Consider the following 25,159-nt stretch of genomic DNA (forward strand, 5'->3'; position numbering starts at 1 on the left):
ATTCTTCGAGTAAAGCAAACGAACGTTGAAAGCTAGACGTTGAAGAATACGAGATGAGTCCGCAAATGAATCCGTTAATTGCCGTGTGCGGAAGTCTGATGAATGCAAAAAAAAAATGGGAATAGAACAGTTCAGAAACAAGGATCGTAGGGAAATTCCAGATTCAAAAGAAAATGCTAAACTGCTAATGCCAAACTGAGTGTGGTATACTGTATTTTTACATAAAAAGAATGAAATAAAAAACATGGAACATTCATAGATATAGCTACTTTGGTTTAAATTTTTTTTTATAACAAAATCTGATCTGATTCGTTCTGACTGACTAGCTGAATGTTTTTATCGTTTTATCGCTGCACTTTGGCGGTGGCGGGGTTATCGATTTAAATTGACTGCGAAAGGTCGCTCGGAATCAGGCAGCAGACCGGAAATGCGCTCGCATTTCCACGAGTATACAATATGAAAATCAGTTTTCCCCGGCTCGACCATACACCATGCCAGCCAGCAGCATGGTGAACCAAGCACCGCCCGGCGATGGAATTCTTCCGACTGATTGGCCAACCCGGATGCTGCACTGCCGGACTCGGGAATCCCCGGGGCGCTTTCGTTGCGAGATAGACAATTTCGAACTATGCTTTTGTGGTTTCCTGTTGGAACCTACTATACGTACTGGTGCTGGTCTGATGCACAGTAGTTTGTCGTTCTATCGCTCCCGTTCGATACTGTACGGCTGGCTGATTGCCGGTGCTGACGATGTGGAATGTAGAATTTGGTCCTTCCGTTTGTGCTGTTCTCGCTCTGGTGGAACATGCATGTAAGTACATACACCGGTTATTTGCATAGCTTGTCGTAGGCGACGAGAGCGGTCGTTCGGGGGGAGACGGAACCCAAGCCCGCACATGCAGCAAGGTCAATCTAAGGGAACTGAAATTCGATTGTCGGAACTAGCTGAGCGTGTGGTAGGGATTCGCTAGAGTATTGTAATGTTTGCTGCTGGTACACAAAGTTGGAGCTAATGATTACACTTTATTTGTTCAGGTTTTGTTCGTCCCGAAAACAGCAAGCAGCCACCCGGGGGCTGTGGGAATTTTAAATGCGATTTATGGATTTCCAGTGAAAGAAAGTTAGGAAACACACTTTACACGTTATCAGATTGTTCGTTCCACATTCGAATCTGCAGCATTTGTTCTCCGGCACTCGGTGACGGTGCCCTGCAACCGGACCCATAACTCTGGTTTTTAATCTAATGTAATTGCTAACTCGCACTGTTTTTCATATTTTCGGGGAGCCAATTTGTAAGGGGCAGTGTGTTTAGTTTACTTTTTTTGCATTTTTAGAGCCAAAATCACAAATCACGCCTGATTAGAAAATAAGTTGCGTTTTTCACATCCCGATTAATCTTCCAATCGCCCCAATAAATCTTTCAGCAAGGCTGTAAACAGCACTTACAACATAAGTGTAAGATCTAAAATGTCACGTAAAAAGTTAAAACGTTTATTTCAAGACAATGTTTCGTGGCAATGTTTTCAAGAATTTTTGTTAAGTACTTGGTGCTATGAGTTAGCAAAAAACCATGCGTACTCTTTCAATTGTAAAAAGTCGAAGTCTTGTTTTTTTATGACGGCACAAGCCACAAACTTATTTGTTTAGTTAACTATTCAATAAAACTAATTGTTTGTTAGTTGTTTATAGTTAAATTCCTTATTTCAACTTCTCTGACATTAAAAAGTCGGTTTCTGACACATGATTTGGGAAATTCGCGATTTTCTTGTCCTTAGAAGCTTATTTTGGTGTTTTTAAATGCAATTTGTCGCATTTAAATGTATTTACCATCATTTTCTATATTGTCGAGATTAAAGTTTTATAGCCTTTAGGCATGCAATTCTCAATTTTATACATTACGAGCTGAGTATCCGATCTTACGCGGGGCCTCTTTGTTTCCCAGAGCAAAGCTAAGCAAAGCTTTGTGCTACATTCTGCTTTCGGACAAACAGATCCCTTTTGCCTTGGCTTCCGTTGTGTCAATCCAGTGTACTGATTCCCTTATGCCAAGGAAGATATATACCAAGTTTGATGAAGAACCTTCCAGGCGTTCCGGAGTTAAGGCGAAACATAAATACATATTCACGTTCAGCTTTTTTATTTAGAAGATATAAATGTGGTCCTTCTCTTTTATCAGAGAAAAACAGTTACATAACAAATTTATCAAATTAAAAAAAACCCACACAAAACAATTTTTTGCTAAATAAATCCACGTGAACCATTTGAGCCCAACACGGGGTGACGTGTGACTACTGCTCCCACCATGAAACTCCTACCTATCCTCGCTCCGAATACACCGGATCAAACCCACTCCGATTAAAACCTACGCTCTGAACTACGTTTAGCATGTGTTAAAGCATACAGTTTGGTTAGAATTCAGAATAACCTTCGACCAGAATCGAATGGTCCGCCGAACAAGTAGAATCGAGGCGAAAATTTACGAAAGTTTCACAGTAAAACAACGATCCAGCTTCACCCCACGTTGAGCCCAAATGGTTCTCAACCGCGAACCCTCGAAATTTTTCAGTTTATTCAATTAATTTTACGTTATGACCTCATATAGAGCCATACAAGAGTAAATAAAAAGAAAAAAAACACACTTAGTGGAGTTAGAAAACAGACGCTTGGTGAGAGTTTAATAACAAGATTTTCCGGAGCGATTGTCGGCAACGTACTGCTTGTTTCTATCGCACTGACCGAACAGACTATCTCGTCGGCGGTAGAAATAAAGAGCAATTATACAAAAATAATATTGTCGCGTATACACGGGAATGATAGAATTGGGAGAATAAAAGCAAACTAGGTATTTGACTACCTAATATAACGGACGGCAGTAGTTTAGTGAGTACAACATACGGGCACAAACCCAAAGACCTGCCACTGCACAACCCAATATATATTTGGTCTCTGTAGAAATTTTCCAGTTCATCCAATTAATCGTTCTTCGCATCCAAGACGTACCAACAAACCTCACATCAGATCATGTTTATCGCTTGATTGCGTTAAGAAATATAACAGATACACACGATCGGCTGTGTGTAGTGCGGGAATCTCAATTTTTTTCTCGCAGCTAGGTAAATTGTAATTCTGTGATAGACTGCTGAGAGTTGATTAAAGCTGTATTCTCGCTTTTAGCAGTACACGAACCAGTCTTGAAAGAGTATGATGCAAAAGGGATATGAAAAAGTAGTAATTCGATTAGAACTGATCATTCAGCTTTAACTCAATGGTATGCAATACACACTTCTGCTAACAAAATATATTGTGATTATTCTCCATATATTTTGAATATTCTAATACTTTGTATGTTATGGATTTGTTATCTATTTATATAAGAGGCTTATGTCTGTACCGAAAACCAGGTCTCTGACAGGACGTCATAAGAGGCTTATCGGTAACAAAAAACAAGTCCCTAATAGGACGTCATATTTTCGTAGCAATGGGTTGTATTCTCAGTCACCTCACTAGTCGACTGCTGGACTGCTCGATTGCTCTACTGATTGACTAGACAGCTCGACTGGACTGATCGATTAGACTGCTCGATTTGATTGCTCGACTAGACTGCTTAACTGAACTGCTCGACTGAACTGTTCGGTTCGGCTGCTCGACTCAACTGCTTGATAGGACAGATCGACTTGACTGCTTGACTGAGCAGCTCAATTTAACTGCTCGAGTGGACTACTCGACTTAACTACTCGATTCGACTGCTTGACACATTTGCTTGACTTACTACTCGACACGATTGCTCGACTTAACTGCACGACTGAACTGCTCGACTGGACTGTTCGATTCGACTGCTCGACTGGACTGGTTGACTGGACAGCATGATTCATCTGCTCGACTAGACTGCTCGACTAGACTGCTCGACTCAGCTGTTCAATTCGACGCTCGACTCAACTGCTCGATTCAACTGCTTGATTTCCCTGCTCGACTGGACTACTCGGCTCAACTGCTCGACTCGACTGCTCGAATGAAATGCTTGGCTCAACAACTCGATTGGGCTGTTCAAATCGGCTGCTCAACCCGATTGCTCGATTCAACTGCTCGACTAGACTACTAGATTTGATTGATAGACTCAATTGACAGCTTGATTCAACAGCTCGACTAGACTGCTCGACTTAGCCACTCTACCCGACTGCACGACTCAACTGCTCGATTCAACTGCTCGACTGGACTACTCGACTCGACTAGACTACTCGACTTAACTGCTCGACTGAACCGCTTGACCCGACTGCTCGATTAGACTACTTGATTAATTTGTGCGATTCAAGTGCTCGACTAGACTACTCGACTTAACTGCTCGATTAAACTGCTCGACTAGACTGCTCGATTAAACTGCTCGAGACAACTGCCCGACTCAACTGCTTGATTTCTGTTTGATTTGACAGATCGAATTAACTGCTCGATTCAACTGCTCGACTGAACTGCTCGACCGGACTACTTGACTGAACAGCTAGATTTAACTGCTCGATTAGACTGCTTGATTCAACTGCTCGACTTCACTGTTCGACTCGACTGCTCGACCCTACTGCTTGACTCGATTGCTTGTCGCGATATCATGAGGTCGGTGTTAAATCAGACCGGATCAAGTCGCAAAATTTTAAAAAGTAGGTTTATGATAGCAAACGATCAAGAATTTTCTAAGCAACATTTTACTCTAATCAGACTACATAAATGTTGCAAGCAGTCAGATGTTTTTATTCAGTTAAATAAAATCCAATACGACCATAAAAACTATTTGTTTCAGTTTCCGGCTATGACTCTTTTATGTACAACATCTTAGACCTATACACTGGCTTCGTAACCTCTTCGCAAGCACTGGCTAGTGGAATGTATCCACAGTGTTCTCAATTCTTAAAAGGCATTTATATTTTCCGGATCGTAAGATTCGGGCTCAACTAGTATATAATAGGTGCGAAACTAAAACCGATTGCAATCGTTTTCAGCTCATAAACGATTGAAAAGATGAAAAGCAAAATAAAATCGGATTAGATTCGCTCGGTGTGCAAATGTTGGTTCAGTTCATTCGCGCCAGAGCGTGATACAAAAAGAAAAGGCATGATCGCAATCAGTTCAGCTCACATTCAATTTGGTTCGCTGGCAACAAATGATGCAATCTGCAATGAGAGCACGCTGAGAGCGAACATATAAAAGGTGATGGATGTGATAGTTGAATCGGTTATTGAGTATCGTTGATAACATTTAAAGGTGGAGGAGCGTTTGGTCGGAAGAATGGTAGACTGGATGAAACGGCGAAACTTCGTTAGGGTGTCGTGTGCTGGTGGTTTAATTGTCAAAACACTTGGACGCAAACCGAGTGTGGGTTAGAGTCCCACTCAGCAATTGAACTACGCAATATATTTTGGCCCCATATCGAAGTTTCGCTGTTTTAGCCAGCGTACCATTCTTCTCATCAAATACTCCTCCACCTTTAATGAAAATAGTTTACGTTGGATCACGACAGAGTCAGAGGCTACTTGCCTCTGAAAAAAATATATTGATGCGATTTATGACCATGCCTGGGGCTGTTACTGTATTATCTTTGCGTTATTTTTATGCCATTTTTGTGTAATTTTCATGTAATTTTCCATTATTTGCATTTTTTTGTCGATTTTTCTATCCATTTTGTCACTCTTTTAAGTTATTTTTGCGTCATTATTGTATGCTGTTTTTGTCTTTTGTATTTCTCGTATTACATATTATTGTGTCATTTTCGTTTTCTGTTGAATTCTTTTTAAATCTAATGGCATTTCTGTGTTAATTCTACACCATTCCAATGCCACTTTCTTATTACCTATGTAATATGTATCATTTTTTGCATTATTCTATTTAATTTCTAATTCAGTTTTGCGCGGATCAACAATTCAGCATTCACTCCCTCTCTTACTCACTCTCTCCCACCGTTTCTCACGCTCACTAAAATCCATGCCTCTTCTCCCTATTATCAAAGTCAAGAATTCCACAGCTATAAGACAAGTTAGGTCTACTGAGTTGTAATTTCTGCTATCAATCTGCAATAGAACAGGAAAGTGGGACCATCAATATTATTTTCTATGTCTTTTTAGATTTTATTAATCTTCTAGTGTTTTTTCCTAGTTTCCGAGCATGTTTTAACTATCGCGCGAAATAAATGTTTCAAATTATAATCATTATCTATTCATTTTAATATCAACCGTCTCATGGTCTGAATGAAATAGGCTGGGAAAGCCACCTGAAGTTGCACAGACGGTGCATCCCCCAAGACGGCGTTTCCCAAATGGGGATTCGCGAACCCCCTGGGTGCTAATCGGGGTTCGTGAATTAAAAAAGGTTGGGAACCACTGCTCTTAGTGGTGCAAACCCAACACCTTCTCTTGATTACAATATACATGAAACGTAGGGTTTATGTGGGTATTTTCGGACCATTAAGCGGCAGCCTGAACAATGTTCAGGAATTACGCTGAAACAATATTTATTCGAGACAAGAGTTTCATACTAACTAGTTGGATGACATTTACTGAATATATGAGTGCACTTTGGTCTTATTAAAACGCTGCTAAATTTTAGTCGCGAGAAATGATGAGGTTGCTGCGGCTTTTTGAGGGCCATTTTTTATATTTTAGTCTGTGTGGTTTAAATTTCCGGCAGGCCCAATGCGCCTGTATGGTACAAACCATAAAGCAATCCCTCGAGTAACTCAATGCGTGGTGCTGCACGTGCACCCACTGTAATTTCTTCATTGCGCAAATAACAATAAAGCTGATTTTTGACATATTGTTGGGGCTTATCAAAGGCTTATCGCCTGCCAAAAACCAGCTATAGCTTTTTGAAGGAGCCAGGCGCCGCTGCCTCGCACATGGGATAGCTGCAGATGCACGTAATAGATGGGAAATGCCGTTTATAAACAAATAAAATAATACCAGTCCAAAAGTGCTACCCTGAGGTACTCCAGCATTGTTTCGAAACCAGCATGATAGTGATGCACCCAATTTAACAGCCATTCTGCGGTCTCGTAAGTAGGAATCAAACCAAACAATTAAGCCAGTGAAGACACCCAACTTATTGAGTTTAGCGAGTAACGGTCCGTGGATGACGCGATCAAATGCTGCCCTTAAGTCAGTGTAAATTGCGTCAATCTGATAACGTTGATCTAATGCACATAAGCATACAGAGGTAAACTGCAACAGATTAGTTGAAACTGATCTTTCGGAAAAGAAGCCATGCTACGACGTAGCTATGTAGTTCTTAACACGAGACAAGAGATGCTTATAAATAATTGCCTCCAAAACCTTTGAGCAAACACACAGAGAAGTAACTGCGCGGTAGTGTTCGACAATACGCTTGTCACCATTTTTGAATTTTTTTTAGCTGTAATCTTTCCGATGAAGCTTATGACCAAAAGCTGCCGAGAAATATTCAGCAAACAGATCACATTGTCGGTTATTAACGTTAATGTATTAAATCAAACTAGATATTTGAATGAATAGATTAGACTATATAATGAGAAGATATGAATGTATAGCAAAGCAAAAAGCAAAGCCTAGATGGTACATTCCGATATTGAAATTTGACTTTCTGTTTTTATACGACAGACTTCGCAACCAGCTGTAAGAGTACAAGACAATTGTGGTACTAGTGTTGCGATCCTATTGACTCTAACAGCCGCTCCTAGTCGAAATTTGAACATGCGACGTTTGGCTTATTAGGCCAGAGTCGTACCTCGGGATCAACTGGGAGGCTATAGATGATAGAACATATTTTTGACCACTTTTTGCTTCTAACAGTACTACGTTAGAAGCAAATAAATATTACTAACGGACCATTTTCATTTAATAAATTTAAAATTGAAAAAAAAAACATTTTTTAACTGACATATTTTTAATCAGAGCAAATGAAACAACGAATGATAGGTGGAACCACTTCAAAATACAAATTAAAACAAATTGTTCCCGGGTCGCAATTTATTTCAATTGAATTTTTTCTGGTCTCACTCGATTGCTAACAAAAATCAGCTCACAGGCTTTTACCACCTTTTTCCACTGCCCGTAGCATATGTACACACTCATAACTTACAACCATTTTGGGGAGGGTTGCAAATCCCTGTGGGTCCAGTCGCGAGAAAAGCCTGCATGGCATGTGTGCAACTCACGCATGACGCTCACAGGGACGACGAGTACAATCAGTGCCCCGCCAGGGTGCAAATTGAACGACATAAAAGACACCTAGGTTGACCGGTTTCAAAAAGGGCTCTACCGGAGGGGGAGCGGAAATAAAAGAAAATAATTAATTTCACCCCATCATCGGCCAGCTAGCCAGCCAGCCAGCCAGGGCGCCGATGGATCATCATCGCGGACACTGGGGTTGCCACCGTCCGGTGAACCTGTATCTGTGCGTGTGTGTCATAGGTAAAATGCATTCACCTCTGCGTCTGGTGCTCGTCGTTCACCGTTCACCGTTCATGTGAGGGACATAGATTGGATCAATCAGTTTACACTGTTCCGGTGCGTGGCGGTTGGCTGGATGGATCGTTAAAGAGCAAGTGATACGGGATAGCATTAATTACTCGTATCGACCTGTCCCGGCTGGCTGGCTGGTCCGGCCGGTTACGTCACACCAGGTGGGACTTAAATGTGACCTATTTGTTGGCGGAACCAACCCGGTAATTACATTGGCTATCGGTCGGTGGAAGCTCACCCACCTATGAGGAATGTTTCCCCTGGAAATTGATTTATTTGAAAATATCACTTAGATTTGGTGCTGAAACAGAAGTCTACACTTCACTGCAAACTAAACAGGCGGCTCTTTAGACTGTTTAACAATGGCAGTGGCACAATAATGATAAATTGAGAATAGATTGCAGATAATGTTACGTCGCGCCTTGGTGCATCATTTATCTTTTCGATTATGATCGATGATGGCCATTATTGTGACCATTTGAATAATGGCTTTGCACGACTGAAAGCGCTTCCATCTTGGGGGAGGTCTCATTCGAGAAGCTCTAAATTGTGGAAGTAAATTAAATAATATGTAGTAAAAATTATCAAAGCCAATCGATTTTTCCTTTACTTTGTACTAAAACACCCACCAAAATAAACACGTCCAGATTAATGTCAGCACAGCTTGGTCTTAGACCAATAAATAATTTTGCTTTCGGACTTACGAGCGAAATTCACCCAAATAGCAGGAAACGATGGTGAAAAACCCGACCATACATATGTATAGCACTCGTATGAGAATATGCAGAAAAATAAGCAAAGAACCATTTGTTTGTATCATAGATCCACTGGATTTAGCGTTGGTCTTTCGGATGGCTATTTACGGGCTCCTCTTGTGAAGCTACAGCGTTTTACGTGCACTTCTAGTCACTGGCGTTCCCAGGCTGCGGCACGCAGGGGTACTTGCCCCACCGACGCTTTAAAATTTAATTTAAAACAAAATAATTTCTGTAATCCAGAGTTACAGAAATAATTTTGTTTTCTGAGTTTGAAGTCGAGTTATAAATTAAACTCCAAGATTAGATGCAAGCCTAAATTAAGGAAAAGAAAAAAAATGAAAAAACACTGAGACTACCATAAAAAGAGGGAAAACAAAGCTGAAAAAAAGAAATATAAAAAAGTGATATTGAAAGCGAGGTGAATGAGAAAGCATAGGAGGACAAACTGGATAGAAATGGAGAAAAAATGAAACATACAAAGCAAAAAACGGAAAAGAAAAGCACGAAAAGAAAAAGAGAAAATATGTGAGCAATAAAATTGAGAAATGAGAAAAGAAAAAAGCAAAATGGAAAGAAAACATTGTAAACGGAAGACAAACGGGATAAAATGACAAACAGAACGTGAAATAACAGGAGGAAAAGCAGGACATACTAAGAGGAAGAACGAAATAGACGAAAACCAAGTAAGACCATTGCAAATTATTTTTAAAGTTTTTGTCCCCCCGTCGTTCAAAATTAGCTCTAAAAATCGGGGGGCAAAAAAAATTTGGTATACTTGAGTAAATTTTTTTTGTATAAAATCGATTATCTGTGGGTTTTACAGCATAAAGAACTCGAAAAAAGAGTGTACGGAGTGTTGACGCTTCAAGCACGAAACAAAAATAGAAGTACAAATAATGTAGCTTCCGAAAACCGGCAAAAAATTTTTTTTTTTCGATTTTGACATTACACTGAAGTCGCTTTTTACACGGTTTTTTTACGCGACTATTTTTACACGAATTTATGAATCTGCGCAGTTTTTTCACGCGAATTTCGGAATTTACGCGGTTTTTTTTACGCGATTTTTGGAATTTACGCGGAACGTATCCTTCCGTAAAAAGCGACTTGAGTATACACTCAAGTACTTTTTTTACACGGTTTGTTTTTTCGATTATTAAAAACGGGCAACTTAGGGACCATTTATTTATTTCTCAATACATTTGGAAGGGGCCCGACATTCGTCACGTAGTTTGTAAATGGTCCCTAAGTTACACCGTTCTTGAGTAATCGAAAAAACAAACCGTGTAAAAAAAGACTTGAGTGTGTTTTGAAAGGTTTTTGCATAGAAAATAACAACGTATATATCAAAAGCAAGAATAAATTCAGGTTTCACGAAAAAAAAGCAAAAATTCCTAAAAATCTTAATTCTTTTTGCGTGATTAAAAAAATCTCTTTGGTTTTTTTCGCCCCCCCCCCCCCTCTTCAGTTTTCTAGCATCGGAAGGACAAAAACTTGAAAAATATTTGTAATGGCCTAAATAGAAAAGAAAAGAACGGAATAAAAAACAAAAAGAGAATGGAAAAGAGAAAAAACTAGCCTGAAAATGAAAGAAGAAAGACTAAACAGAACAGAAAGGAAAAAAACAAGAAGAAAATCTGTACTGTATTGGGCAAAAAAACGAAACAGCAGAGAAAGAGGCCATAAATAAAACAGAAAAGTAGAGAATGAAGAAATGGTAGCTAGAAAAAAGGAAAAGTGACAGAAAAAGGAAAGAAAAACGAGACAAAAATGTAAAAACGAGACAGAAAAAGAAAGCAATGTAACTGATAAAATGGGATAGCGGGTAAGAAAAAGAGAGAAAACCGAACAGAAAATAAGAGAAACAATAAGAAAAAAGAGGAATTTCGAGAAAAGAAAACGAAAACCGATGGAGGAAACGAGGAAAAGGAGAAAAAGACGTCAAATTATAAAAGGTAAAAAGTGGGACAAAATGGAAACAGGATAGGAAATGGGATAGAAAAGGAAGAAAAAATTAACAAAACAAATGGGCCATAGGAAAAGGTGGAATTAGTGATGTCCGATTTTCTCAGTTAATCGATTAACGAGTAATCGAATATTTTTTTATCAATTGTTATTCGACACGATTAATCGTCTGTGATTAATCGGGTAATCGACGAAACTTCGATTACTCGTTGTGTATACTGCCGCTACTCGCATGACAGTCCCATTAATATAGGAAACTCCATAGAAAATGGGACTGTTATGTGAGTAGCGGCAGTATAGGTGGTGGATAAAGCGTAGTAAAAATCGAACACCGTTGCATTGTAACTCTCTTGCTGTTGATAGATTTGGGATTGCTGACGGCAGATGGTTTCCAGTATTTTTAGATAAAAATTCATTGAAATCCTGGTTTTTATTTGTAAAATTATTTTCAATGAAAATAACTTTTTATCTGTATGTTGGATAACTCATCCAACAAAGCTGGTGCGACCAACTTGGGGGTGTATTATTTGGAACTCTAAATCAACAAAGTCCGTTGTGGGAGAATTTCACTGACCTACTTATGTCTTGTATTACGTGCGCCATTGCTTCATTGGATAGCAACAGCTTATAAGTATCGTTCAAGCTTGAAAATGGTATCCTCGCTTTAGTTATTACTGACCTGTCCTGTAAAACAAGTTGTATCTGTAAACTGAGAAGCAGTTTAGTATGCGGTAGTTGTCGAAATGAATTTTCAAAAAAGCTTTGGCTCAAATCAAATACAGCAATGATTCGCTTGCCTAAGGATTCGTTAATTGGACGGTTCGTTAGTCGAAAAATCAACTATGGGCTATCTCCAACCAAAAAGCAAAACACATCCACATGTACGCGTACCCGTGTGACTATGAGAATGAAAAATAAGTTATTTCAAATAATAGCACAGAAACCGGAAACCAGCGGGACCAACCAACAGAACTAATATTTTAAAAATGATTCACGATGACAAATGTAAAAAGAGATATTTGAACCTTTTCGTTCTCATGTGCAATCCCACGCATGCGAATTCGATTAGTCTCTGTTTGCCTTGCCAAAGAGAGTTTTAAGTTTGTTCGCACTTCACTTAAGGGCCAAACCACCCCATCGGCAGGCAACCATGTTTTCGCTGCCAACATCTCGTGTGTGCGAAAATGAGATAGCATGTCAGCACTGCGTTTCACTCAACAGCGAACAGTCTGATTTGGGCCCGCTGTCAAATTTTGAGCCCAGGACATGCTGTCGCTGACGTTCACTGCATCTCGTTATAGAGAAGGGGGGTTAAACAGAATGCTGCGTCAGCGCGTCCGCCTGCGTTATTCTGACAGTTTTCCAATGGGTTTACTGTCAAATTGACACTGACGGGTGCGTTGATGCAGCATTCTGTTTGGGCCTTTACACGGAATCTCTATGCCGAGTTGTCAAGACCGTCAAAAGTTGCTTGAAAACGGTGAAAACACAAACAGAAATATTTCTTTCTCTTTTTTCTCGCACATAAAAGATATCATGGATAAACCTTTGCACGGTGCCTAACCTCAACTCTGGTTTGACGTTTTTGTGTGTTTTGTTTTGATTCCCTTTGTAACCTAATTTTATTGCTAGTGGGTTTATTACTTGTAATTGGTACCACTTGTTTGCGGAAACCGGAAATACCCGACTTTTCCGAAGCAGGAAAATGATAACAGTTCTGTACAACATATATTTTTGCCCTTTTTGCAGTTTTTTGCTTCTGAGTCTTACGAATAAGTAATCAAAACAAACCCCACAACACTGTCAAACCTGGGAGGAAAAAAACGCACTGACATCTGCGTGCAATGCTTTATATTATGACATGGCAATCCGTCAAAAAAAGTAAAAGAGACCGTTTACTGCTGGCAAGGCTGGCTGGCAACGAATATTTAATTTGCGAATTGCGACTACCAAGGTAAGGTGCTGCCAGTTGGATAAGTTTAGTCTATGAATGAAGCAAAAGCAAGATAGGAATTTCTTGAAGAGTGCGAGAAACAGAAAGATCTTAAAGCATTCTTCTCTCACACTCACAAGCATGCACAAAAATCTGAAGATCTGACATCGCTGATGGCCAATTCCATGAGGGTAAAAGAGAACGTGTATAGCTTCGAAGTCGCGACTATAGTTACTATATATATAGTTCGGCGGATAGAAAACCAGGCGAATTGGCATCCCTGATTTATGAAATTAAATTTGAAATTATGGTGAAATGTGCAGGTTTTTACGAAAAATAATCACTGGCAGGTGTTGAAAATGACTAAGTCAAGTCAATTAAGTCAAGTCTTGTTCTATGAAAATAAAGTGTGTTTTTTTAACATTACTACTGCATTTTGGATTTTGAAAAGCTTTTGGCTCCGCTTTTGACGTTTATTTGGCACCCGATTTTCTATCCGCCGAACTATAGTAACTATAGTCGCGACAAGTTTAATTTAAGCTTTCCGTTAAAATTACCATGTGGGCTTCACGTCATTTTGAGTTCAGCAAGCATAAACCTCAAAAAGCAGTATTCGTGTCAGTAATCGATGCGACTGTAATCGATTAGTTCGATTATGTGTTAGGCGTTATTCGATTAGAAATTATTCGATTATTCCATGCTGTAATCGATTACTCGATTAATCGAGCGATTACCGGACATCACTAGGTGGAATTGTAGAGAAAAAGTCGAAAACGGGCACTAAAAATGGAAACCACGAGAGCAAAAGCTAAAAAAGGAGGCACAAACAGAGCAAATGTAACGGAAAAATGTAACAAACGAAGACGAAAAACGAGGAGCAGAGTTAGAATAATGCGGAAACTGGAAACTAAAGGAGGAAAAAGGGAAGATAAAAGACTGAAAACGCGAAAGAAAATTACAAAAAAATTGAGTGAAAAACAGGACTGAAAATAAAAAAGTGGGGCAGAAAACGAAGAAAACGGATCAATTAAATAGAAAACATGGGACAGAAAAAAAGAGAAAGCAAGAGGACAACCGGAAGAAAAAAAGAAAAAATCAAGAAAAAAGGGAACAGAAAATGGAAAATCGGAACTGGAATACTGACGAGCAAAACGAATAAAAGAAGAATTGAATTGACAGACAGAAGTAAAAACGGGGCATTGCAACGAACAAAAACGGAACGGACGAAGATAAGAAACGAATAACAGGGAAAGTAAGTAAGTAAATCAATTTTTTTAGTATATCCACATATGAATTACCGATGAATCTAAAGGTAGTTTCTTGCTATTCTTGAAAAAAAAAACGGAAAAGAGCACGGGAGAAAACGTGCCAAAAAATGGACAAACGGGATAGAAAACGTGACAAAGAAAAGACGAAAGAACCTGCAATGAAAAAAGAAAAACGAAAACAATGGTGACTGGTAATGAGAGGGTAATCGGGACATAAAGAGAAAAAAACGGGAGAAAAAATGTAAAACGGGTAAAAAAACTAAAACTAAACAGAAAAAGAGGTAAAACTGAAAACAATAAAAGAAATATAAAATAAAAGAAGGAAAGATGATAAAGAAAACGACGTAAATGAAAAAGAAATTAAGGACAAGCTGGATAGAAACGGAGAAATAACGAAACAAGCAAGGAAACAACGGAGTAGAAAAAGAAGAATGGAAACGAAGAAAATGCGAGAACAGGAAACTTGAGAAACGAGAATAGAAAAAGAGAGTAAAAAAATTGAAAACGGAATACAAACGAGACAAAACGAAAATCAGAATGTGATAAAAAAGACACAGCATGTAATAAGGGGAAGGATCAGACGAAAACCAAGAAAACAGAAAAGAAAATGGAACAAAAAGAGGAAAATTGGAAAACTAGTCTGAAAACGGAAGAAAAACGAATGAACAGTACAGAGAGCAAAAAACAAGTGAAAAATCAAAATCAAATGAAAATACTATAACAAAGGTAAAAAAACGAATAGCAAGAGAGATAAAAGTAACCGATAAAGGAAACGAGGAAAAAGGAAAAAAGATCTAATAAAAGAGGTTCAATAAAGGAGAATAAAGGATATAAAGGAGAAAGATGGAACAAAATGGAAGTAGGATAGGAAAATGGGACAGACAAAGAAGAAAATAAAAACAGGAAAAATAGACCAAAGAAAAAGGTAAAACTGTAGAGAAGAAGACGAAAAACGGGAACTGGAGAAATGGAGAGTGCAAAAAAACGAAAATAGAAAAGAAAAACGGATACAATCGTGACGTAAAAAAGAAAAAACGGGAAAAAATGGAAAACGAGGCAAAATGGACTGAAACTAGATAGAAATAGAGGAAAAATTGAAGAGAAAAGAAGAAATATAAAACAAAAGAAGAAAAGATGATAAAGAAAGTGAGGTAAACGAGAAAGAAGTTAAGGACAAACTGGAAAAGGAGTAACAACGAAACAAACAAGGAAAAACGGAATAGATAACAAAGAACAGAAACGGTGGAAATACGAGAACAGGAGAATTGAGAAAGGAGGATAGAAAAAGAGGGAAATAAGGTGAAAACGGAATACAAACGAGACAAAACGAAAATGACAGAACCGGAAAAAAGTAGGATATAATAAGGGGAAGGACGGAACAGACGAAGATATCCTCAACGGGATACAAAGCTGAAAGAGGCTGGAAAAGAGGTAAAACGTGTCTGAAAATGGAAGAAAAAGGTGAAAAATAGAACAGACTACAGAAAAAAACGAGGAAAATCAGGATTGAAAAAGGCGAACAACGCGGGAGGAACAAGGGAGGGAAAACGGTTCAGAAAATGAAATAAAATGTCAAATAAGTGGGAAAATGGGAAAAAAGAGAAAACGAAACAAGATAGGAAAAATCGAACAGAAAACAAGAAAAATAATAAGGGAAAAGAAAAATAGCGAGAGAGAAAAAAGAAACCAATAGTAAAAATGAGGAAAAGGGGAAAAAAAGTTCTAATAAAAGGATATAAGAGGAAACAGATGGGACAAAATGGGAAACGGATTAAAAAATGGGACGGAAAAAAAAGATAATTAAAACAGGAAAAACAGACAAAAGGAAAAGGGAAGAAATCTGTGGAGAAAAAGACGAAAAACAGCATGTAAAAATGGAAATCCGAAGAGCAAAAACAAAAATGGGAGCCAAAAAAGTAAATGTAACAGAAAAGAAGAAGAACTGCGACATGTAAAAGATGCAAAACGAAACAGACGAAGATGAAAAACTGAGAAGCCTAGTTAGAATACGGACGGTTAGACGGAAACTGGTAATGGAAAGAGGAAGTTGGGAAGAGAAAGAAAATTATAAAAAATTAGTGAAAAACAAGAAGAAAAACAAGCCTAAAAATTTTTAAAAATGGGACAGATAACAAAGAAAAACGAAATAATGAAATATTAAAGAAAGGAAGAAAAAAGTGGAAAGTGAGCAAAAACCAAGAAAACAATACGGAAAAGAAGAAAAACGGAACAAAAAGTAGATAAACGGAACTGGAAAAGAGAAAAAAGGAACAGAACAGACGTAACACATGTAAAAATATGCGGATCAAAAAAGGTAAAAAAGAAAAAGATGAAAAACGGGAGATAAAAAGGAGAACCGGGGAGTCAAGTGAAAAAAGGAAGCCATAAAGGTGACAGAAAGCAGAAAAAATGGGGCATTTAAACGAGGATAAACGGAACAGACGTAAGTGAAGAACAATTAATACAGAAGACAATAAAAATTAGATAAAAAGGAAAACTGGAAACGAAAAAAGGAATTAAATAGACGGAAAACGGAAAGGAAAATTATAAGAAAAAAAGTAACAGCACTGAAAAAGAAAAAAAAATGGGACAGGAGACGAAGAACAATGACAAAAATAAACTAAAAACAGAAGACAGAAAGAAAAGAAAAATTTGGGAAAAAAGAAGTAAAGAGAAGTAAAATGAGACCAAAAACCTAGAAAACGATACAGAAAAGAAGAAAACACGGATCAAGTGTAAAAACGGGGCTGGAAAAGAGAAAAAAGGAACAGAAAAGAAATAAAACAAGACGAAACGAGCCTATCTTGATTTCAAGTAAAACAACACGCTAGTGCTTCTAGTTGAACCATTCCAGAATGGTGTGAGGGTCATTCGTTCTCACAGATGCAGAGCTTCAACCGAGCTCCAGCTAATCCTTCTGCTAAGTCTCGTGTCTGGCTGGCCTGGCCTGGCGCGACGCTTGGGTTTGCGATACAGACTATAAATTGGCTCACTGTTTGTCCAACGGGAATAATGAAAATATAAATTCAATTTCGGACTTTAAGTGATTCACATTTTTTGAAGTTCTGTGGCCGGTGAGGTGCAACGGAGCAGATGAACGTGCCGGGATATTTTATGACTTGCACTCATCGGAGATGGTGTGGTGACACCAGCCAGCAGCCATTCGGAGGCAGTCAGTTCCATTTTATTCGATCTCAGTGATAGATAATGGCCTGTGTGAAATTGGTCCCCAATCGATAGACAGCCTGTCGTGGGAGTGAGGTCCGATTGATAACCGAAGCGCTAATGAATATAATTTTCCGATGCAAGCGACGATAATTGAACTGATTATGTTATCTTTAAATTATAATTTAAGTGAGACTAATCCAATCTCGATGAGGATATTGAAATCTCTGATAGAGCGAGCAAAATGTAATTATTAAGAAATTTATTGTTCAGGTAATCTCTAATACCGTGCTTTAATGAGGAAAACGCCATAACTGTGCAAGCCAATTTAAATGCTATGTGACTAAGCTAAGCTAACCTAAACTTGCGATCTTTAATCCCAGCTTTATTCTATATACTACTCTCAGTGGCCCATGCTCTGAATGCAGTCTTACACTGCACTATCTCAACGGCTTATGTCGATGCTAAACTCAAACATTTACTTCGTGTGGAAAACTTTCCAATCGCTGGCAGCTTATAGCAGATTGCGCCTGACCCTCGGTTCGACTGCAGCTGCAAGCTGCTGGCTGCAGCCGCTGCGGAAAAAGTAGGGTAGAAAATCTGTGCAAAACTTGCAAACCATTTTCTGTTAATCAAAGTACCACATTGCGATTCAAATTAAATACGCTTGATGGGTTCGTTACTCAGTTTCTCATCCTATACCACTACCGCCTAACCAAATGGTAACTTCGGTCCCGACAAACTCTACTAAGTATTCTCATTTGCTTCCTCCAACTATCCTGCCATCGTCGAAGTCTGACTGCTCCATCCTATGGAGGGGAGCCCGATTAAAGAAACCACACAAAAAAGCGTTTAATAAGTTTTATAATTTTACAAATCGAAATGGAATTCGAAAATATTTTTAAAATATCACATGTGGATTGCTAGAAGTTATTTACCACCCAAAAAGAGCTGCCACCTCTTTGACCATAATTTTTGAAAGATTCTCCCGATCGGGAACCCAGGAAGCAGTTCGACATACGTTCTCGGTCCCATCCTCCTTGATGTAGCTGGTCCAAGCTGACACCATTCCCGTACTCTAGACGCTGCGCCTGTGTGAAAGTAAAACACTTTCAGTACGAGCGTTGATACATATCCCTACATATATAGGAAATTATTTTAACTGACTTTCGGTTTTATTCCGTTCGCTTCGGTTCGGTTCGGTTCTTTGGCTTTCCACGTACGTCCCCGTACACACACGTCCGCAATTGATGTGCTTTAAGTAGCTTTTGATAAAGTTGTGCAGCTGCTGCAAGCAACTCCACTTGGCAAATGACTGAAATCACATCGATGTGATAACGTTAAAATATAGTTAGTTAGGTACTTGCATCTCTCCATCCGAATGAATATGTTCAAAATGTGAAAGTGTAGTTGCACGGTTTTGTTTGATTTCTGAATACTGTATCTCTGGTGAAACATTGTTCCGTTGTCAACTCACAGCATAAGGCTGCAGTTGTAGGAGTGGAACAACTTTGAACTTGGTTGGTTCACCTGTCTTTAGAAGAGATAAGCTTATCTATCTATTCAGCAGTCCAAACTTTTTTCTAGCATTGGTTTTCTGATAATTAGAGAAGTGCCATCATTAGTAGAAGTTTTTAATATGAAAGTTGATACACTCAAGTCTTTTTTTACACGGTTTGTTTTTTTCGATTACTCAAGAACGGCACAACTTTGGGACCATTTAAAAACTACGTGACGAATGTCGGGCCTCTCCCAAATGTATTGAGATATAAATGAATGGTCCCTAAGTTGCCCTGTTCCTAATAATCGAAAAAACAAACCGTGTAAAAAAAGTACTTGAGTGTATTTCAACTGCTCCCCTTTAAAAGCAAACCATTCAACAAATAAGTTTTCCAAGTTTTCGTAAAAATTGAAGCGCTGTTCAGCAAAGCTCAGATCGGCTCAGCAGCCATCGTTACAAATAGGCGGTAGTCGGAAAAAGCCAATCCTGGTGAGTAAACCGAGTGTGCCAGAGTTTTCCAACCAAATGACTTTATTGTTTCCTTGACTGATTTTGCAGTATGTGATGGAGCATTATCATGCAGCAAAATCACCTCGTGTTATCTTTTTTGGTATGCTGGTCGTTTTTCACCCAAAGCTCGTATTAATGGATGTGCCAGGTTTGAGTAGCTTCTAGAGTTGATCAAACCATTCTGGTTCCATGAAACATTATGATTTTCATCGTTAATCACAATCCGATTGAGAAATGACTTCCATTGATACCCGCACCCGGGAAGCAGCCATTTCACATGTAGTTTTTCGGGTTCCCTGCTGTCTTTTGATCAGCTCTTGTGGAGCCCATTTTCCGATCTTCTGGTTGGCGTATGGCGTATAGTAGGGATGGGAACTATCATTAAAAATCGTTACTGATAACTATCAGTAGTTTCAGTACGTTACTGATAACTATCAGTAAATATCAGTAATTTTACCCATCACGGCATTGTAGCAAAAAATAGGCAATTGTAATAACTGCATTATTCATTGTAATTTTACATTGTAATTTATCAGGTGGACTTCATGGGGGCTCGCGCAACTACCGACCAGATTTTTTCCATCCGACAGAGCTTGCAGAAATGTTGAGGATACATCGTGTCTTGGATCACATCTTTATTGATTTCAAAGCAACATACGATACAGTCCATCGCGACCAGCTATGGTACATAATGCACGAAACCGGTTTGCCGGATAAACTGACCCGACTAGTCTGAGTTATATTGGAACGAGTGATGTGCTTCGCACGTCTCCGGGACACATTCGAGTCCCTTCGAGACTCGTCGAGGGTTGGGACAAGGTGACAGCTTATCCAGTATGCTGTTCAACGTCACTCTTGAAGCGGTGTTCCGATCAGCGAGTATCGAAACGAGAGGCATGATTTTCATCAAGGGTAGAAATGAATCACGACATAGTTTCACTGCTTGAGAATCCCAGAGACCCATCTACATCTGACGATAGTCGGTAGGCTTCGGTGGGTCGGGCATGTCGTAAGGATGCCGAACGACAGAGTAACGACAACAGTTCTTTTCAACAACCCCACCGGCACCGGAAACACGAAGACTCAACATGCAAGATGGCTTGACCAAAGTGATTTATGACTTTTGAGACGACTGGGAAACTTGCGACGAATGGCCCAAGATCGAGTTAAATAGAGACGACTGCTTGAAACAGCACGAGCCACCCCGGCTCTAGGCTGCTGACGACAACGACGATATAATGTGTCACTCTCGTCTATCGACCGCAACTACCTACCATTTATTCAATCCAACTGATTTTTCAAACGGGAAGACGTAACTTTATCAGTAAGCATCAATAATTGCGAAACCTTACTGATACTTAGTGATATTATTGCTTACTGATAACTATCAGTAATTAATGATTGGATGATGGATGATTGGATAATGATTGGAGAATCGCACGGACGAGCATGGTTGCGTGCATTGCTTTGTAAGGAGCAAGTACCTGACAGTTTCGTCATCCCGGTTAGTAAACGAGTTAGATTAAACTTTTCGGTCGGTAATTTGACTACAAAAGAAGAAGCACAATTTGTGTCTAAAAAATACCTCAAACTGCCAGTGTTAGCCTCTTATCCAGCAACTCCTATCCCTACCTCCTCATGGCACTAACCGGAATACGAGCAACCTTAGCGGAGAACGGGTAACCAACCCCGGTGGAAACTACTGCTCAGAGTTCGGTAAAATTTACGATAATTTACCGAACTCGGTACTTTTTTTTAAGTGTGTATGATCGTATACCGACAGACAAGGAGTCACAGTGTTGTCTCGGTACTACAAGATGGCACCCTACGGATCGAAACATTCGTTATCGATCAAGGCGACGAAACAAGGACGACTCTGTACTTGGAACTGCAGATCGCAAAACTTTGCGGGTGCTGCTCGAACAACTGTAACCCGTAAACTTGGCACCGTAGCCCTGCTGGAAATCTTTTGCAAAGAAGAAAAGGTTTGGAAGATCCGCGGCGGAAAGGCCTAGTTTTACCAGAGTGGTACCATCGATCTGGGAACGGGCCTGGTAGTACTTGATAGATTGGAAGGCGATCAACGAGAGAATGTGTCTATTTGAGGATAAAGGGCTGTTTTTTCAATTACAGCATCATCAACGTGCACTGCCCACACGAAGGTAGACCCGACGATGAGAAAGAAGCGTTCTATTCGCGAGACTGGAGGCAACGTATGACAGCTGCTCGCCTCTCGTTGGTTTTCTGTACATTTCAATTTCAATTTCTGTGCTTTCAATTTGTCTGATTACAACGATATCCAAGAAAGGAAGTTTTTCATCTTTTTTCTGTTTCGTATGTGAAGTGTATGCTGCTGTGTGTGCCATTCATGACTGCTAGAGTTGTTTCCAGTTCTCCTTTTTTGATTATGCTGAAAACGTCGTCGACGTATCGCCACCATCTTTTTGGGAGTACCTGGTTTTGCTCCAGCTTGCTTTCAATGTTAGAAATGAACAATTCACACAGGAACGGTGATAATGGACTGCCCATCGGTGCGCCTTTCAACTGTTTGTAATAGTAATATAACAGTTGAAAATAAAGTCGTGTGGTTCAATGGTTGCCTAAAACTACAGTCGTAAGGTTAGGAACTCAAAACCACACGATCCTGCACCTCCTAGGTTGGCTACTCAATTATACGAATTGAAGTATTTCCAGGTATGGCCACGTGGAGGCGCTAGGTAAGGGCTTGGGATGGCTAGAGCTATGTTGGATGCTTTTTCCTTCTCCATTTTATACCCGAAGATACGTTACCTACGGTGTATGGATATTAACTCTTACCATCACCTACCAGTAGTATATGTGCACTTAAAACTATCCACTGTATACCTGTCATGTTAAAGTCATCCTCCTCGACTGAACTTCGAGCAGTCAGATAACCCGTAATCTGCCGAGAACTACACGCGAATACTGGATGACTACCAGGCGGGCTTCATGGAGGCTCGCATAATTGGGGACCAGATATTTCCATCCAACAGATCTTACATAAATATCAGAAGTACTATGTGCCCACACATCACATGTTTATTTATTTCAAGGCAGCATGGGACACAGTCGATCGAGACCAGCTATGGCAGATATTGCACGAACACGGCTTACCGAACCAACTGACGCGACTGATCAGAGTCACTTTGGATCGGGTGACGCGTTTCGTGCTTTTCTTGGGGACACTCAAAGGAAATGAGGTTCAAAGGAAACAAACGCGCTCTTGCTACGGATGGTAACCGATGACGGCGACGAACTAGAAGTGGACGCGGATCGAAACACTAGTAAGGAGATCCAGTGGCCCGTTCAAGTGGGAAATAGGGCTTACCTTGCTCTTGGCAAAACGCTACGATCAAGAGGTATATGCAGTCGTACGAAGCTGGTGATATACACAATCTTTACCGGACCAGTAGTTTTTTACTGGCGGCGGTATATTTGGCGGAACTGAAAAGTGGAGAATTGCGGAGACGTATGAATTACGAGATACAGACACTGCTTGGAAAGATTCCCATCATAAATTTGACGAAAATCAGAAGGCTATCGTGGGCCGAACACATCACTAGGGTGCCGAACTACAATGCGACGAAAACAGTTCTCTTCAGTAACCCCACCAGCACCAGAAAAAGAAGGGCTCAACGCGCAATATGGTTCGATCAGGTCGAAAGTTTTTTTTTCACTTCCTGTCGGGTACTCTTAACACTGCGTTCAGTATTTTGAACTATTGTGGTATACCCCGTTTATTACTTTTACTATATAGGGGCTTCGGACTCTCTGCTTTGGTTCTTAATAGTCATACCTCCTACAGAGAACCGTCATTGCAGGCGGAGAGTTTATACTCAGCATTCGCATGAGTGCCTCCTTCCCTGTCTGCATACGACCATAGTTTCCACCGGTTGTCCGATTTCCACTAAGGAACGTATCCCGGATAAAGAGGCGGTGGCCCTCTGTGAAATCTATTTTATAGCTGCATGTATAAAGTAGACTGCGAGGTTCTGGAGCGCATTATTCAATCATTTACCATCAAGGTCGAAAGTTATTTGTGACTTCTGAAACAACTGATAAATTGCCCCAAGTAACAATTTTAAGTTTTATTTCGTTCGTCTAGTGGTTTTCATGACCAATATCATATAACCGCTAATAAAACTATGAGCTCCACCAGAACTTTCTGATGACCGCTATAAACTTACCTTCCGACCCACTCTTTAAGAGCAATAAAACCGGTTCAACTTTCGCTAAATCAGTGGACCAGCTTTGTCAACTTGGAAATACATCAGTTAGCAGAAAAGTTAAAGTTTTATTGTCAGATCATTTTGATTGATATGGTTTATAGCGACCATAATAAAATATGCCAAATCCCACATTTTGAGCAATCGCCATGGGTTTGCAGCATATGCGCATTAAATTTTATCGTGAATGATATGTGGATATGATAGGTGGATAAAATCAATGCGCCATTGGAGTTAAGCAATGTTGGAAAACCGGTTGTTTTAGCAAAATAAATATATTCAGTTAGTCAGTCTCGATTTATACTAAAATCATTTTAGTTGTTTCCAGTAACAGTATAATAAATACATAATAAATTTTTTTCTGCAAAACACTGCACAAATTACTAGAATATGGCAATATGGCCTCACATAAAAAATATTTTTGTTATTGAACTCTAGTCTTCTTCACAACAGCAGCAATAAATCTGTTTGGTCAGGGTGTTACCGTTTTAAAAGCTTTATGAAATAGCAGATTTATTGTGGTTTAACAAGCAACCATAATGCGATCTATTTTGATTGGTGCGCCATATTGAATTGCTACACTATATTTATGGTAAGTCTATAAGAAACTTGGTGCAAGCAACTAGGTTTATCGTAGTAATATGAGGCACCACAATAAATTTGCTTTATAACGGTTTTATTAAGGTTTTAAAGCTAGCTATAAGTGCGATTTGACTCGTATTCTATTGGTATTGCGTAATACAATAATAAAACCAAAGGCAATGATTAATATCGCAATAAAAGCTAATTGTTACTAGGGTGTGGCGACGAGTAGCCCAAGATCGAATTGAATAGAGAGGCTAGGCTGCTAACGACGACGACGATAAAAAACCAAATTTACCACCAATGAAGTCATAGCTCAACTGATCTGCAATGTAGTCTCTGCAAATCTGCAAATACCATCTGCGAATTGGACACTATGACGTAACGACTTATGTATTATGGAACCCTCAGCGCATCGTAGTTGTGCCTTCATCACTTGTATTTATCACCTGCCTTCGCCAGTCCTGCCGGTCCTACGTTTGTGAACGGAGAACAGATCTTCTAGAACCCTCTTCTTGGTGCACCGCAGTACATTTGTGTAAAGACGGTTGGATATAAAGCGGTGTATTCGCCGAAGGTGTATTGGTGTATTTTCAAAGCAGTCGCCTCGATTCTGCATTCCGATCGGGCCTGTTCTGACCAGAAAGCATACTCTATATCCCGATCGACCGTATTGGCCTTATACACTAAATTTGTCACACATGTTCCTTGATATAAGGGAATCAGCACTGGGAGGTTGACAAGAGTGGGGTGGTCTCT

General features: G+C 39.5%; 1 protein-coding gene across 1 annotated transcript in view; it reads left to right on the forward strand.

The window, feature by feature from the left end:
- Positions 1-491: 491 nt before the first annotated feature.
- The window catches only part of LOC128736775 (uncharacterized), a 165,108-nt gene continuing 140,440 nt past the window's right edge, over positions 492-25,159 (forward strand). The window contains exon 1 of the mRNA XM_053831263.1: positions 492-759. Within this exon, the coding sequence (XP_053687238.1) occupies positions 492-759 (268 nt within the window). The remainder of the gene's footprint in view (positions 760-25,159) is intronic.

The sequence above is a fragment of the Sabethes cyaneus genome, chromosome 2, assembly GCF_943734655.1.
Source record: "Sabethes cyaneus chromosome 2, idSabCyanKW18_F2, whole genome shotgun sequence".
NCBI classification, from domain to species: Eukaryota; Metazoa; Arthropoda; class Insecta; order Diptera; family Culicidae; genus Sabethes; species Sabethes cyaneus.